General features: G+C 36.3%; 1 protein-coding gene across 6 annotated transcripts in view; it reads left to right on the top strand.

Moving 5' to 3' along the window:
* Nucleotides 1–17,590, top strand: part of LOC131028551 (kinesin-like protein KIN-UB) — a 190,666-nt gene that overhangs the window by 101,431 nt on the left and 71,645 nt on the right. For all 6 annotated transcript variants that reach the window (XM_057958844.2, XM_059209950.1, XM_059209948.1 and 3 more), the window contains one exon: nt 4,944–5,069. In XM_057958844.2, coding sequence (XP_057814827.2) covers nt 4,944–5,069 — 126 coding nt within the window. The remainder of the gene's footprint in view (nt 1–4,943; nt 5,070–17,590) is intronic.

The raw sequence follows: 17,590 nt of genomic DNA, 5'->3' as shown, positions 1-17,590 counted from the left end.
CGCTAGGGATTTCGAGCTAAAGTGTCTTGCTTGTGTGAACAAATGCCTTTTATGACTACTATCGCCCTAGTCCCTTGGAGAGGGACAAGAGCAATCTAGATGTTTTCACTTAGATCTTGCATCTACAATTTCCAATTTCTATCATAAGGTGAATAATAACATTGTTTCTTTACTCCACGCTTGTTTTTCTTGACTTCTATGAGGCATTTAGACGTTTGGAAGGACCATCGCCCTTGTCCCTTGGAGAGGGACAGGAGCGATCTTGAAGCTCTAGCTTAAAATTCTTCGTTCTTGATTTTAACTCCACGTTCATCACCTTTCAAAAGACATTTCAAACCCTTTGCAACTTCGCTTCGACGTAATCTTCGAAGGATAACTAGTGACTTAGCAAATATCGCCCTGGTCCCTTGGAGAGGGACAGGAGCAATCCTTATGTCCTTGCTCAAATTGGCAAACTTTTGATCTTTGTTTCTTGTTCATTGCCTCTTAAAGGACGTCCTTGATCTTCTGTGAACTTGCCTTGACATGCATTTGAAGGAAAATGAAGGATCCTATGCAAATCGCCCTGGTCCCTTGGAGAGGGACAGGAGTGATATTAGTCCTGTAGGCTTCATTTTACTTTGCTAACTTCAAAAATTATCTTCAACGTATTCGTAATGTTCCTTTCCACTCATCCATGCCTTGGGATCCATTGTAACTTGGCAAGAAATTTGTCTAAGACAAAAATCGCTCTGGTCCCTGCCTGAGGGACAGGAGCGAACTTGGGCATTTGGGTCCCTTGTTGACGTTTCATAATCTTCAATTTATCTTCAACGGGTTCAACTCATATCTTTTCTTGCCTTCAAACCAAAAACTTGCTTGATCTTCGTCCAGAACATGCCCTTATGAAGGATTTCGCTCTGGTCCCTGGGAGAGGGACGGGAGCTACAAAGAACTTCGCCCTGGTCCCTGACTGAGGGACAGGAGCGATTTTTACATCTTGGGTCATTCTCCTTCACGACGGCACTTCAAGTTATATTCATTTGATAAAATGCATCTCCTTGGACCTCTTCAAATTGTCAAGTCGTTAAAATCCTGCAAGGACAAAGCAATATTTGATTTTGAGCTCCAGTCCTTCACTGAGGGACAGGAGCGATTTTGACTCCTGGAGGCATTTCCGTGTTCGTGAAATTCTTCAATTTATATTCAACGGAAAGATCACGCCCTCCTTCATCACTTCCATTTCGAAATTCATCTTGATCCTGCAGAGACAGTAAGATATTTGAAAACAAGCTCCGGTCCTTCCCTGAGGGACAGGAGCGATTTTGCTCTTACAGGCCAAAATATCATGATTTTACAAGTTTAATCACTTCACAAGGCGAAAACAAATCATTTCCAATGATCGGGATCAAAAATCAAAAAGGTCAAAATTTGGTCAAAATTACTCAATTGGACAAAATTCACATTTCATCATCAACACTTAGACAAATTAAAGACTCTGCATTCAAAATTCCAATTGAAAATAGACCATTTTAGCGAATTCATTGCATTCAAAATTTGCATCCTACAAAAGGAGGCTCAAAAAGCCCTCAAAATTGACTGGATTCTGGCCTGAAAAGATGGTAATTAAAACCCTAAGGCTTGACCCTAAATCCAGACAATTGACAAACTAACAAAACCCTAAAAACGAAGCGAAAGGCGAGCGAAAAATGAGCAAAAAGAGGGGGTCCCCATTTCAAATGGGGCGATGTGTGAAATGGTCACAACAGGTCCTTTAGAACTTCCAAAATTTGTCTTTCAAAACCCATGTCTTCTCTTTATTTCAGTCTACTCTGCAATAAATGATAATGGCATCCCAAACTGACATCCAGTTTGCTCTAAGACAAATAAATTCCTAGACAAGAGTTTCGACCCAACAACTCTTAGAATGAAAGGCAATCAGCCTTAGTTCCTTCAGAACTTCCAAAATCTGTCTTGCAAAACCCACATCCTCTCTTTATTTCAGTCCTCTTAGCAATAAATGATAATGGCATTTCAAATTGGCATCCAATTTTCCCAAAGACATAAATTTCAGCACCTCGCTGCAACTTTCATATATTCTATCAATACCTTTGATTGTTCATCACCTAGCATGAGCAACAACTCCCAAACTTCCACCATTTCTTTCATGGCAAGTCTAAAATCTTCAATAATGAGTAATTTGTCTCGCCTAGCAAGATCTCACAAATTTTGGAAACTCGAAATCGTTAACTCCAAATGTGAAATCTGTGTGATTCCACCCTCAACCAGCTAGGGTAGGTCTTTGATTGTTGAAACTAATTTCCCTTAGGATTTTCATCCTAGGGTTTCATCTCGACAAGGAGCTCTTCAAAATCTAGATTAATAAAATAAACCAAGCATGAAGACATGAGCTCCAGACTGGCTTTTTATAATAACCCCAGGAACTTCTCGAATGCCTTTTCAAATTCCTGCCTTTTAATATTTCATTAAGCTCAATTATAAGATGACCCTTTAAATTTTACTTTAGGCACAGTAATAAATTAATTAAAATAAGTTACCCAAAAAATAGTACTTTATTGGACAATTTAAAATATTCTATTTAATTATTCCCTTATTTCCTAATGTTAGCTTATGGGAATAGAATAGGCTAAGTGGTCACCCCTGATTACTATTCGGTAGGGGACATTATAGATAGAAATGATTATGGATGAGGAAAAGCATGGAAATGGACCTATCTTTGCATGCGATGACCATTGCTGATTGGAAGCTTTGATGAAGCATAGATATGTGGGATGCCACCCTAAGTATGGTTGGACCATTCCTTTGGAGCAAAGGCTAAAATAGAGTAGTAGTACCAATAGTGGTGGGAAGACAACTAAAAATGATTTTTATGTATGGAAATAAGGTCAGCAGGGTTGCGCACTTTGAGGGGCTGTGTAATTATAGAGCCAAGCTTATTGGAAACTTGTGTAAAAGCTGAAAAAACCTTATCTTTAACCGTGGGCTAATCACTATGAATCACTACTAGTTTAGACTCGTGTTTAGTAATATTACAAATAGTGACTTAATTGATTTTATACTCTAAATCTAAAATAATTGTGACTTGATTAAGAGACATTAGATTTCCACAATATAATGAAATTCAAAATAGAGTGTCTTTGGGAGACAACTATGTGCAAATTTTTGAATTGAAAATATGCAAACAGCTGTCTTGCAGAAGCACTCTATTCTGTGACTTGATTCCCGTTTTCTGCAACTTTGTGAGACTTATTGTTGTTCATGGGTCTTTGAGAGATTGGAATTTTCTCTTTCCAGTGTATGTTAGTAAAGGCTTGTTAGGGATAGAAGGATGGAAAAAACACAAAAAGGAAGGCTGCTATTTACAATTTTTGACATTACTCTTAAGACTTTTCTTTCTGTTCAATGGAGATTGCAGGGTGGGATTCCAAAAGAGACCTTTAAAGGTGAAGCTTCTCTTGAAGAATTTGCATTTATAGAATATTATAAGATCTATTATATTATCAAGAGACATGTGCAAGACATGAAGAATTTCAATAACATTCCTAGGAGAGAGACTGGTGTGTGAAACAGTTCTATGAAGAGATTGAAACAAGAGATCATAAAAATCTATAAAAAATGTAGAAAATGAAGGCATCATCATTATTCAAACAAGTCTTTGATATGACTGAAAAATTCCAATTGAGTAGTGCATTTGAAATCCTGGAACAAATAGAAGAGATAGTGTTGAAGGATAGTAGTAATAGTCGATTGTGTGGTGTTTTGGTCTATCCAAGGCATTTAGTCTTGTCACTTTCTTTAGTGCAATTAAGCCAAACAATTTAGAGGAGATTGTTACACCATTAGAAGAGATGTGAACATCACAAAGGTGCTGGCAGCAATAAAGATATTGAAATTCCATCTTCTAGCTTTGTCTGGGCACATGGTGTTGTGATACAAATTAACAGAATGTTTTAGATCATTCTTTCCTTTTCTTGTGGCCATGAATCATCGTAAGTCCCAAGGCATTCATAATGGCGCCTAGGAAATAGCATAATAAATATAAGTTTTAACCTTTCTTAGATGAAAGTCTTGAGTGATGCCCATAAAACTATCCCTATTTCCATGTTAATGTATGACACTCCACAAAGTGCCAAAATGTTGGTGACAAGGTAAAAGGAAATTGTTTTTGTTTGCATGTGTGTGGTCAGTATGGCACATCTGTGTATTAGTGAATGGTTTTGTGGCAGAATAGTGAACTAGTTTAGTTTGCCCTAGACATGTTTCTCTATCATAGCTTTTCCTTGACTTTATGGCTACATAGAATATTCTCTATCCACCACACCAGAAGCTTTTAAAGTTTGTCAGTTGGCTGTTTTTGTGATAGAAATGAAAATTGGATGACAAAGAGAATGAATCTTGGCATATCTTTGCATGTGAGGCCATGGCTGATTGGAAGCTTTGATCCTTTTAGAACTGCTGTTTTGTCTGTTTTCTGTGGTATCTTTCTGTTTTTGATAGCTTCTTTAATGTTTAAGTCAGTTCTACTTTACGAAAAGCCTTGAACTGATATCATGATCTATTAGTTGTTTTAGGCAATGAATTTTAGTTTAATATGACATACTTTTCATTCAGCCATTTTTATGCATTCAAAATGGTGTCCTACTGTTCAATAACACCTTCAGCTACATGGTTGCTTAGTATCTGAAGAATATATAGGCTCTGCTGTCTCTCTTAATGCATGACATCGCTTTTAATAAGAGAGATTTCTGTTTTCAGAGGAGGTTGTTGATATGAAAAATACTTGGATCCATTCATTCACAAGCCCATGGAGTGTGAGATTTTTTATTTCAGGAAAAAATATATAAAACTTCATTTATATTCACAGCATTATTTTCTTATTATTTTAAATTTTTTTGAGATCTTTCCTAACTAGGATTTGATCTTTTGTCCTTGTATGCTAGCAGAATCGAATCAAGAGAAAATTGTTGAGGCTGGTGGTCTGAGCTCCCTGCTGATGCTCTTAGAAACTACAGAAGATGAGACTATTCAAAGGGTTGCTGCTGGTGCTATTGCTAATTTGGCTATGAATGGTGTGCTTTTCTCTCATCCAATTTGTTTAATATCATGCTTCAGAATATAGAGCATTGTCATGTATAATATAGATGATAGCTGCAAATCTTTCTAATATTTTTATTGAGAAAAAATAATCAATCCGAGAATAAAAAAATCTGCCCAAATGCCATTTAGAAATTTAGACAAATGAATCAATGACAAATTGTATCTTTGTTTTGGATTGGTAGTCTACATATATTAGTGAAAAGATAAACCATACAAGTCTTGACTATTCACAATGATATAAGAAAAAACTTGGTGGATAAGTTGAATGACTGTAATGAGTTGCACCAAGAAAGTATATTTTTGTTTTGTCGTACCCCTACTAAAATCACCAAAGGCAAAGAAGACACTCAGAGGTTGTGTTTTCCAAGTAGAGGTTAAGCAGCACAAGTAGATGGGTGACTAGATTATAGATATATACTCTTAAACAAAATCGTTTTTCCCTTTCCTTTATTATTTATTCTTTCTATGAATAAGAAGAATAAGTCCAAGGCAAAGGTGCTTCTTTCATTATGTCTAGTATGATGGAGGTTTTGTGTGCAAATTTTGAGCATGGTTTCTTTGATAAATGCTGTAATGTCCTCATTTTTGGGTGAAAATAATAAATTCATTAAAGCTGTCCAGAAAATTACATTAAAAGACAACTTTAATTAATTATTTATGAAGTGACTAAGTGTTAAAATATTAATATTTTATAAAGTAATTTTGATTAATTCTTTCCAGAAAGTTCCCCAAAAAGGTTATATAAGGAGGCTGGGGTTCATTTGTGTGATACAGGAGATTGAGACCTTGTTATTTCTCTGTGGAGATTTTGGTTTGAGCTTGAGGCCAAACTTAGCCGGTAGGACGAAAACCTCAAAGGTCTGGAACTGAGGATGGAACCTCTTGTGCTTCACTAGAGCGGTTCCACATAGGGTTACAGGGCATTGAACGGATTGAATGGGGATGAAAACCCTCGTTCTTGGTGAAGATATAAAGGTGAACTCATCTAGGGTTTGCATATGAGCACTTAAGTAGTGTATTAGGTTTGAATAATCGATTGGAATATTTCTTGAAATTTTAAGTCTCTTTGCAAAGACAAATTTCAGGTATTTTAGTTTGACTGTAGTCTTGTTTGAAAAGACGAACTGAATCATTTGAAGTTTGAAGCTTATATTATAATATTGTGGATATTATTTGGCATGGTTTTCTTGAATATGTTGGCCGCTACACATTATTGACTTGGTGCAGACAGAGTTGTTTTGTGTGGCCTCTAATATTCAAGTATAAGATTTGTTCCTAGCATAGTCTCTTGTATCATGGCGAAATGCCCTTTTGGTAGGACGTGGCTTTCAAAGGCTTCTTGTTTGCTGGGTACAATAATTTCTTGCTAGATTGAATAAGATTAATAAGACAAATCGATTAAGTTTTTGGCTGTAAGTGAATTTCTTATGCTATCATGGCACAAAAGACGAAATAAGTTCAAAGAGAATAAAGACAAATCGCACCGTGAAAGATAGAATTAGTGGACGCTTATGTGTATGGTCAAGGTGTGGGAAAGACAAGCCACCTGTAGTAAATGGTGAAAATATTTAGTGGACTTGTTTGTCGGTTTGGGCACTTAAAGACAAAAGGGAAATGACAAAATCCTGATGGGTAGCAAACAAGACAGTTTTCACAAAGGATGACAAAGAAAAGGCATTCACAGGTTACTTTAGGTTAAATCCTTTTGTCATCGTGGGAAATCGGATGCTGGCTGACATGTGCTAAAGACAAAATAAAATTAGAGATAAGCTGTGGCAATATTCTTATCACTGAAGCTAGAGAAAGAGATTTCGGGAAAAGTCTATTTCAAAATTTAATAAGGAATGAAAGTTCTTGTTTTTAAAAATAATGAGCAACTATTCTGAATCCTTCACGGGACTTATTTGAGTGGCTACATTCTGCTATGTAAATTGATGAAAGGAAATAAGAGACACTTCATGGTTTGAAAGATGTCAAGCTGATTCTTGAGTCCAGTTGTGGGTGTTTTTGATGCTTTAGGTGGAAGCATAAGGAAGGGAAAGTTAATGCATATCGTCCAAGATGAAGGAAGGTAGCGCGAAGATTTCCAGGAAGTTAGAATTGGATGTGAAGGGAAAGATAGAGTAGGTTTTCTTGTACATGGCTGAAGCCTGCACCCAACAGCAACTACTTATTGAAGAGCATGGCAGGAAATATTATTCATATTATCTATTTTCTGATATTGTAATGAGCAATTAGAATTTCTTCCGTATTTGTAATTGAAGATTTGCTGCTATAAAAACCAGGTCAGAATCCAGTTTCAGATTGGTGTATGAAGATCTTTTGGTGGGTAGCACTCTTGCCCTCAACAAGGTGAAAACTGTACATACCAATCTGCAATTATGCAAGCAAATGCTATCTCTATTTCTCAGACATGTACACTCAGCAATTGCAAATGAAGGATTTGATCAAACCTGTAAGTTGCAGTTTTGTTTGTATTTATGAGCAGGAGGATTATTGCAATAATATTGAAGTGATTCTGAGTTTGCAGCAGCAAGCATAGCAATTGAAGTGATCATTTTTAATGTTGAAGTTTGAGGTCAGATTATTGTTATTAGTTTTTACTTATGCATGCCAAGTGTTTGTTTAATGTTCATGATAATTCTGTGGATTGTGTTTATTTCTGTGAAAAAGAATTCTATGCATTCTGAATGTCCATAAAAAAACATGAGAGATTATAATACATACAAAAAAGCACTCAGCAATTAATCTTCAGACCAAACATGAAAACTGTTTGACATAATGTCAGTTGTAAAATAAGTGAAAAGGACAAAAAATTTGGTACAATCAGGGGTAGCACATTACAAATGCAAATACAAAGACAAGCCCAATAGTGAAAGGCAGAGTTTCAGGAAATAACATACAGCAACTAGTTAACAAGCTCAAGCAAGGAGCTAGAAAGGGTTTGTATTGGGTGGCTGTAGACAAGTAGGGGCTTACAGTCCATGAATTCTAGTCCTAAGTAGGTGCCTTTCTTTGTATTTTATTTGGAGACCCCTAGATTGTAATGTCCCTTTTTGCTCCATTCCAACATTCTTGGAAAGTTACAAAATTGTTGGAGAATGCCAATTTTATTGGAAAGGAATTCTGATAGTGATAGTGAGATCAAGAAATCAAAATGAGTCCAATGGTACTTTTTGGATGTAGCTTTGACATTCTGGGAGCTCTCCACACTTCTTGGAGAAGTTTGCTATTTTATGAAAGCACCAATTTTCATAATGTTCGATTTCCTGAGAGCTTAAGAATATTTTGGTATGGTCTGAATTAATTTGGTCTATTTTATTATTTTCACTAAGAAAATAATTTAATAATTGATTAATTAAATTCACTTGTCTAGGCTTGGGTGACTTTATTTAATTAGTTTTTTCCTAAAGCGAGTTTTGGGATTTAAAATATAAAGCTAAATTAATAAGTCACTTGGCAAGAAATTGAATGTTATTTTACAAGGTTGCATGGGTATGGGGGTACTTGGAGACTTTGGAGACTGGTGTTGGTACCGGTATGGCTATTTTTTCAAAATAGGAGACGTGGGTACTTGGAGACGCCAATCTCTTTTAAATATAATTTAATAATTTATAGAAATTCTGAAAATATAATGACATTGAACATTAAATATAATATAGTAATTTAGTAGTGGCTGTTGCAACGTTTTAAGAAATCCTTGTGACCTGCATTTTTTTTGAGCATTGTTTTTTTTCCGTTTGTTCTGCATTTTGATTATTTTGTTGCCTGTGTTTTTTTTTTTTAACATTTTGGGGTTTCCCTTTTTTTGTTTGGCTTGGAGACGGTGGGAGACAGGCGGATACGTTAACAGGAAGTCTCCTCTCTATGGAGACGTTTCCAACCAAGTTTCTAGTGCGGGATACGCATCCGAGTCTCCGATACGAGTACCCATGCAACTATGTTATTTTATTATTTTTTAATTTTTTAGGGGAAAAGTGTATAAAAGGGGGAAATTGGAATGGACAAGACATTCTTCTTGACATATATGTAACAAACCTGAGTTAAGAGAGATTAAATTGGGTTCATTCTGCAGTCAAAGGACAAAAACTCTTTTGGCAGTCAATTTTCGTGGACGAAAACCCACCTAGCTGATTCTTGGTGGATTCACACAGGATTTACATATAAGATGCCATCCCAAATTGTAATGAAATTTTTTGCTCTACTTTCACCCACTCAGCTATTAAGGTATTTTGTCAATCAGTTGGCACCCTTACTGATTGCATTCTTTACCATTTCAGTTTAATGACAGTTGGCTTCATGGTATTAATTCTTTGACCATTCTCCTGTTGCATTAAAAGTTTATTTCATAGTTTATGCATGTATAAATTGTTTACTGAGTTGCAGGTTTTTAATATGACTGAAATGGCCTTTGAAATACCTTGATATCATGCAACTCTTTGCATTCATAAATAAACAATATATAGCTGCTATATTTGAGAAAGAAGACAGATTAAATACAAACAGCTACTGTTCTATGAGCAGAAATTATTCAAGTACCAAGCACAGAGATTTCTGACCTTATATCAGCAATTGTTACATCTGAAAACACTTTACTTTTCATGGAAAGTGATACAAGACTGAGATTGAAGACTGATACAAGACCTGCAACTTTTTTCTTCCTGTATAGACTCACACCCAGGCTGAATATGATTTTCAGACTTCTACAGAAACCTACACATTACTTTCCATGTCTTCTAAGGCCCAGTAAAGAACAATCCAACCCAATTTCTGTTTTGCAAATAACTCTGTCTTTGGTGCAAGTCTGATTTTTTTCTTATCTGAGTTTGTCCTATTTGCAAATATTGTCTTCGATTTGATTCTCCTTTTAAAAATAATCTCCTTTTGTATATAACTAGCGCCTTAAGTTGGTCAGCAGGACTATAAGACTACCAATGGGATTTGTACTCCTCTAATTTCACTCAAAAAGACAGGTCAATCATATTTAAGAGTCCAAATGGTAATAGAACTCTTTCCAAAGCTGCAGCTAGAGATACTAATCACACATCTTCACTCCTTAGTCACTTTGACCCCTTTTACCAGCTGACTTGTGCCACGTGAGACTCACAAACAGCCATAATAAGCAATTTAAGATGTCAATGAAGCCCTTGACAAGCTTATGCTAAGAATATGAATATTAATGATGCTCCTATGGTCCCAATATTCTCACACCACAATCTTTAGACTTTAAAATTGTTCAACCCCTTAGATAGATGCGGTGATGCCACTTTTGTAGTTTGGCTTTTTCTGAATTTGTCTCTTATGAAATCTTTTTTTGTCTATGCGAAGAAAATAAAATAAACCATGACAAGGATTAAGTTGCCTTGGTATTTAGAAAGAAAATAGCCTATGGTGATTAACTAAAATTGCTCAAACTTGCCATTAAAACTTAATGCTAGCACCTTTATCTCATGACTTGTAGGGATATAAATATGACATGCTAGAAAAAGACCAACTTTCACACAAAGGCAAAGAAGGATATCCACGCCAAATATGAGGTATTAAACCATGGCAGGAAAGATGGATAAAACTCCTGCCAACCTTGGATTGCCAAACCACACTAGGAAATGAAGTAATAATTCCACACTAAGAAAGATGTTTCCAATGTATCCTAATTCCTGCACTAGAAGGAACCACAAATATCTCAAACTAAATGCACTATGAAATACCTTATCGATATCTTCAACATATACCGACTAGGGTAGATCTTTAACCACCAGAGCTAGTCTTCTCCAAGAGGGGTTATGTCCTCAAGAAGGTTTAGTTGAACCAAGTGCAACTCCAATAGCCATGCAAAGTTTTCTTCTCATTAGAGAGAAATATCAAAAATAATGAACTCAGCATAGTGCAAATAAGCTCCAAAATACATTTTATAAACTCCTTCGAGCCCAATGCTCTAATTAGGGTTTTTGCAATTTTGAATTTAATTTTAAATTCATCTTATGTCTCCCTAGGCACCCGAAAGAGAGTTACTTTATTTTAATATTTAAAATCAACACCTTATATCTCCCTAGGTGCCAATAAAGTCACTTTACTAAATTTAAAAACATTAGTTAAGTATAGAATTTAACTTAGTATTTTAACTTTATTTAAAATAATATCCCAAAACACCATTAGATGCCAAAACAACTTCAATTTAAGCAATCACCAACTTTCCAAAAATAGTAAACTACCAACTGCCAAAGTCAATGACCAAACTAACACTTACTATAAATAGTAAGTACGACAAAATTGTCCAAAATCCCTCCAGAAAGTGTTAGACATCTCCATTAAACCATTTGATTACATTGGCAAAAACAAATTCCTCCTCTGATCAATTTGACACAAACCCAAAAAGTCAAATCCAGCTGCATTACAAGAGAAGCGATAAAGGGGACATTACAGTCTGCCTTGCCCAAAGGTAGCTTGTCCTCAAGAAATGCTATTACAATCTCACAATCATCAGGCTGATCCAAACTGAAACCAAGAATGATCTCAAGGTTCCAAGTCAACCTAGGTGATTTGTTGCACCATCTCTTAAAAGCACCATCTTGCAAGGTACCTATATAAGAGACTAACTGAAATCTGCTTGTATGACGAGCCAACGAATATTGCATAAACTCAGACAACTCCCCAGAGAATTGGTCTTTGACAACCAAATTAAGGCATCATAGGAGTAAACTCCAAAATGCCAACATTGGCTCTCATACCCAACAACTATTGAACTGCAAACCAATGTGATCCTTGGATTCCAAGTCAGTCTCAGAAAAGAAACACCATGCAGATGTTGCATCACTCTAATCATAACTGTAAACATTTCATGCCCAAGCTGCACTCTCTTTGTAATGTCCCTACTAGTTAGAGATCATTAACCTGCAAAACAGATTGTTAGAACACAACAAACATATATATATAAGTAATCTAAATTGCAATCTAACTTTAATACTTAATTAACATAATCATAATTTTCATCTAATAAAAAAGGATACGAATGCCATACGAAAGTATGTGCTTAGGCGGCTATGAAGCTCGCCTTCTTGGTACCCCTTGGTCCCAAGCCCTCCAGGAAAACGAAGATGAGTTTGAATCCTGTCTTGGGTATAATTACACCCAAGCCATCCAAGGAAGACCCTTGTCTATTCCTTGCCTTGGGTGATGCCTCCATCATCCAAGTCCTTAGAGGGGATCGGCTAGATCCATCGAGTCTTGACTTGGGTGTAACCTCTTACACCCAAGCCATCCAAGGAAGACCCTTGTCTATTCCTTGCCTTGGGTTGATGCCTCCATCATCCAAGTCCTCAGAGGGGATCGGCCAGATCCATCGAGTCTTGACTTGGGTGTAACCTCTTACACCCAAGCCATCCAAGGAAGACCCTTGTCTATTCCTTGCCTTGGGTGATGCCTCCATCATCCAAGTCCTCAAAGCGGATCGGCCAGATCCGTCTCTTCTTGGTTGAGTGTTAATCAACCAAGCCATACATATGCATATCAGTTTTCAGTTCATAATCTATCCTTTTGTGTTAACATGGATTCCTAATGTATTCTTTAGCTTATATATCAATGTGCTTTACCATCTTTAACATATGCATTACATTTCATTAAATACCTTTGTATTACATAATCCTTCCTAGTGTGTAAATTTGTGTATACAACAATTAACATGATATACAACAATTTACATGATTATATCCTTTACCTATGTTTAATGACCAGTGAATACTATACATTAATGAATATATATACATTCACTAGACTATAATTAATATCACATATTAATGAACATTACCCATATGTATTTCTTAACATGCATTTCTACTATCCTGATTTGTATTCGCTATTTATGTACATAAACATTACTTAACATTTAAGCACCTTTCCTTACCTATGCCTACCGTAAGTTCCCATTTAACTCTACTAAATTATTCCTATATTCATCAATATATATACTACATGTCATTGCCTATTTTAATACATCTATATTTGTTTATTCATTAATCCCTCCCTATATCCATTAATATATTTACCGAACTATCATTGCCTATTTATACCTTTATATTCATTAATATGTATGTGTTAATCTATTCCTATATTCCTTATCTACAATTTAATTATTATTACCTACCCTAATATATGTTCGTAGACCTCTTACCTGTCTGTCCGCAATGTCTCTTTTCCTTCCCTTCCGTATCCTCCCTTGACCCCAACAGTTGACTGGGTTTAATACCCGTGGGAAAGGGTGTGACGGCCCGTTTAATATATTAAATGTATCTACGTAATTTTCCCAATATAATACTTTATTCTGTGCAAATAATATGTTAATATTTTAATGTTTTAATTCCATAATACATTAATATATTACAATTGTGTTATATCATTTTACTTTCCTAATATATTAATATATTGCATTATTTTAATAATGGTCTTTTTAATTTATTACATCGTTATAAGGCTTACATCGGGCAGTGAGGTGGGGTTATCACAGTCCCTCCGTCTCAAATTTGCTTGTCCTCAAGCATTTAGTGTTCTTAAATGGTGGTCCATTCTAAGCACCACACTTGAACCCTTTTATAATAATGGTCTTCCAATTACATTCGCCATTTTGTCTCTTTTAGAGACTTCACAAAATTGAGGACTACTCGCGATGTAATGTTCAATTAAATGTTAATGTCAATTAGTCTAAATGTTATTCTTGTTTGTTGGAGAAAAGGCCTATCATTACTTTGTACGTATTCTTTTTACCCATCCTTATCCTTTAAGGAATATTATTAGTTATAACTTCCAATTAAATAATAATATTTAATAAATAAATAACTTTCAAATATTCCTTCGTTGGTAATTATTATGTAAATTCATTTAGGATCTCTCTCTCTTTCTCTCCATATATGTATAATGATCCAGTAGGGGACATGACACTCTTCTCCCGAACCCCAAAAAGTGATCATCATCAAGAACCAAGCTGAAACAACTCTAAGGTATGAAACCTATACCATTAAGTATGTCCTACTAAAGCATCCTAATAAGGTCCATAACTGCAATCCCTGTACCTAAGATTATTCTAGGCAAGTGGAAGAAATATCTGCTCAACCCGAAACCATAATCCTCAGTATATCTACTCATGGTGTCATGTAGAGTCATAACTGCAAATGCAAACTCCTCCAATCCTCTTGCAAAAAGGAAATCAATCCTTTGCAAGAGTCCAACAAACTCACCAACATAAACTAGATGGATTGAACATGTCTCCTTTGTGCTAATTTGATACAAGCATGAAGACTTGTGAAAACTCTTGCTATGCCTTAATATACTTGTCGATTTCCTCAACCTTGAGTAGCTGACTCAAATAAATACAATAAGGTGAACATAACTTTGAAGTGAAAATGAAACATATACATTTATGACATCGCTCCAAGAAATCATGATACAAGCAGCAACTAACTTTAATATACAGCAGTTAATGAGAAGCAAAAATATTATAAAGAAAAAATGACTAAGATTTGTTCGAGACAGCATATAGGAGAATTAAACAACAGGTATGAGAAAGGATAATAGAGTGCAGAGAAGCAGTGATTATGATAACCTCTATATCATTACTGATAGAGTAATGAAGGGGCACAAGTTAGATGTTAGAGGCAGCGATAAAGAACAAGAAAAAATGCAGCAACTATTGAGAATAATGAAGTCATCAATAATGAGCAGCGGTCATACAAGAAAACCAATTAGAAATATAGACTCAACACGAGAATAATAAACAATACTTGTCATGAGGAAGCATGTTGAAACAATGTAGCTTCGGTAAGATAAATGATTGAATGAGAGATAAATGAAGTCTCTCATTCAATCATCTATCCTATCAATAAATCTACATGCTAATGGTAGACATCATAATCATCTTTATAAGCATTTTTATCATCGATCGAGATATGATCGTATTTGCTATGCAGTGATTTCATTTATATGCTGTGATTGTAATCGGTTCTACATATCGGAAGTGTGATATTGCAGTGATTTCATTTATATGCTGTGATTGTAATCGGTTTTGATTTCATTTATATGAACTATCTTCAACACTTTCCAGATTCTTTTTGAAAGTATCAGAAGTCTGATCTAGTTTCTCTTCAACGGTTTCCAACTTAGACATCATCTGAAAAATGTCTTTCATCACTAATGCACATAGATCATGAAGCTGATCAACCCAGGAATCCAATGCTTGTACCTTCTGAGCAGCCCTTTCCACTCCATGAATTGATTCTTGGGAACCGGAAGAACCTGTGGGATTACTCCCTTCATTAGTAGGTTTTGTGATTTTATGAACAACTGTCATAAGTTGTCGGTTTTCCTCTTATAGCTTGTCTTTCTTTGCTAGAAGTTGATCACACCGCTGTACCAGTGAAGCTATAGAAAACTGAGCATCATGTTTAATCACCTCATGCATTTGCTTAACCAATTCTATCCTTGTAACTTTGTAATCAGCAGCTGACATTTCTTTAAGTGGCTTATCTGCAATGGGTTCAACAATTTCAGCTACATTCATCTTGTTGCTGTCAACAGTTACTATGGAGATAGTCTTGGCCTTTTTAGCAAGCTTGGATCTAGACTGTTTAAGTTGCTGATAATCAAAGGCATCAGGTGAGATTTCTTGCTTCTTTCTTTTTGGAGTAAAAGAACTAAGCCATGGAGGTAAAGCCATCAACTCTCCTTCAGTAGCAGTTGCAGGCAAAGGAGAAGCAGTTTCTGTTTGAATAACTATGGTCATCCTGGGAGGAATATTTGTTTGGATGGCGACCACGGTTTGCTCAGTAACCAATGGGCATGAAGATTGCCTCATAAATTCTTCAAAACTAGAAGTGGAGGTATCAATCTCTGACAGCTGGATACAAGCAGGAGTATCTTCAGGAACTTCTAGCATACTCTCTTGTTGATGATTAGGAGGTGGCTTGCATGTCGAAATAGGAATGGCATTCTGAGGAGATTCATCCACAAGCAAGTCAGGAGGAGAAAGCGGCGTCTCAATGGAAATTGGGGGACTGATGTCATGAGGCGAGTCCGATGCTAGAGACTTAGGAGCATCATCAGATTGCTGCCCTTTTTCTAGATTGTCTAGATCAATCACCTGAATATGAAACCATGACTTTTCCTTTCCACGAACTGTCGCCTCCTTAGGAGGAAGCACTACTGCCCAACTAACTCGCAATTTGATCCTTGTGCCCGAAGATGATGCGCCTTCCTTGTTGTCAACCTAAATCTTAGACTTACGTCCAAGAGGCCCCGTAGAATCATCTTCTTTTCCAATCTTGATTTTTATGAGTCTAACAACATTAGTTTTCAGCCAAGCGTTGGTGTTAGCCAAGATAGGCTAAAATCTCTCAAGAATGGATATGCACTCCTTGTGTGACCATTGGATTAAAGGAAGTGGAGCTTCCTCAACCCTTCGTGAAATATATTCAGGATCAAGTGCGTGCCCATCATCAATCATCCCTTGTGGAATATCCACCAAGTTCAAATCAACAACTTGCTCAACATTGAGCCTGTAGTAATCCATCTTCAGAACTTTGACCTCTGTACGGAGATCTACCTAGATATCCTCAATGCGATGCACATGCACGAAGGCTTTTTTGATCTTCTCCTTCATACCTCGGTAATCAAAATCAGCTCTAGACTTAAACCTTTTGAGCTTAATTTCTTGCATTTCAGTCTCCATAGCCTTGGCTTTAACGGATGTGACAAGAGAATACTGGCCAATTTTTAATGGGTTTGTTGTAGAGATCCTCATTCCAACCTTATGTCTGACGGACTGATGAGCGTGGATAGCCATGATCTATCTTCCCAACTCCATAAGAATGATCTTATCAGTTGGGTATCTAAGGAGCATATATGGTTGCCCACTATAGCATCCGATTCTCATATAAGTGAAGGTCGGAAACTGTAGAAACAAGCATCATCTGATACCCTTTTGTTCTTTAGAGTTCTGTCAAACTGACACATGAAGTAACCGAAGAATGCATCTTGGACTCTTCTGAAATGCAATCTGCTGGGTCTCAAAGGCAATTGATCATAATATTCCCATACTGGTATAAGCATGCGATCACCCTTGGTAGAAAGACCTGGAAAATGCCTAAGCCATGCTGCCAAGTACATCAAATATGAGTTCGTGTAGAAAGTCATGGTGGAAGAGATTGCTGAAAGTTGTTCAGACAAGGCATCGCTGATGACTTCTCCCCATGATATATGATGGGACTGCCTTATGAACATGATGAACTGGTACATCCAGGGCTCAAAAACATTAGAATGTTCAAGGCCCATTATCCTGCTGAGGAGGGTTATGATGTCTCCTATTTCCCATTTGAAGTCACAGTGGTACAACTTAGGCCACCTTGAGAAGGCGGCTTGTGGCTCATGGATCCACCTGTTGATATGACACTTGCAGTCTTTCTCCCTTTTCACATAATACTCAGCTGCACTCTCTTTGGAAATTTCCATG

Source organism: Cryptomeria japonica, chromosome 8 (genome assembly GCF_030272615.1).
Source record: "Cryptomeria japonica chromosome 8, Sugi_1.0, whole genome shotgun sequence".
NCBI classification, from domain to species: Eukaryota; Viridiplantae; Streptophyta; class Pinopsida; order Cupressales; family Cupressaceae; genus Cryptomeria; species Cryptomeria japonica.
This window is presented reverse-complemented; position numbering and strand designations above follow the sequence as displayed.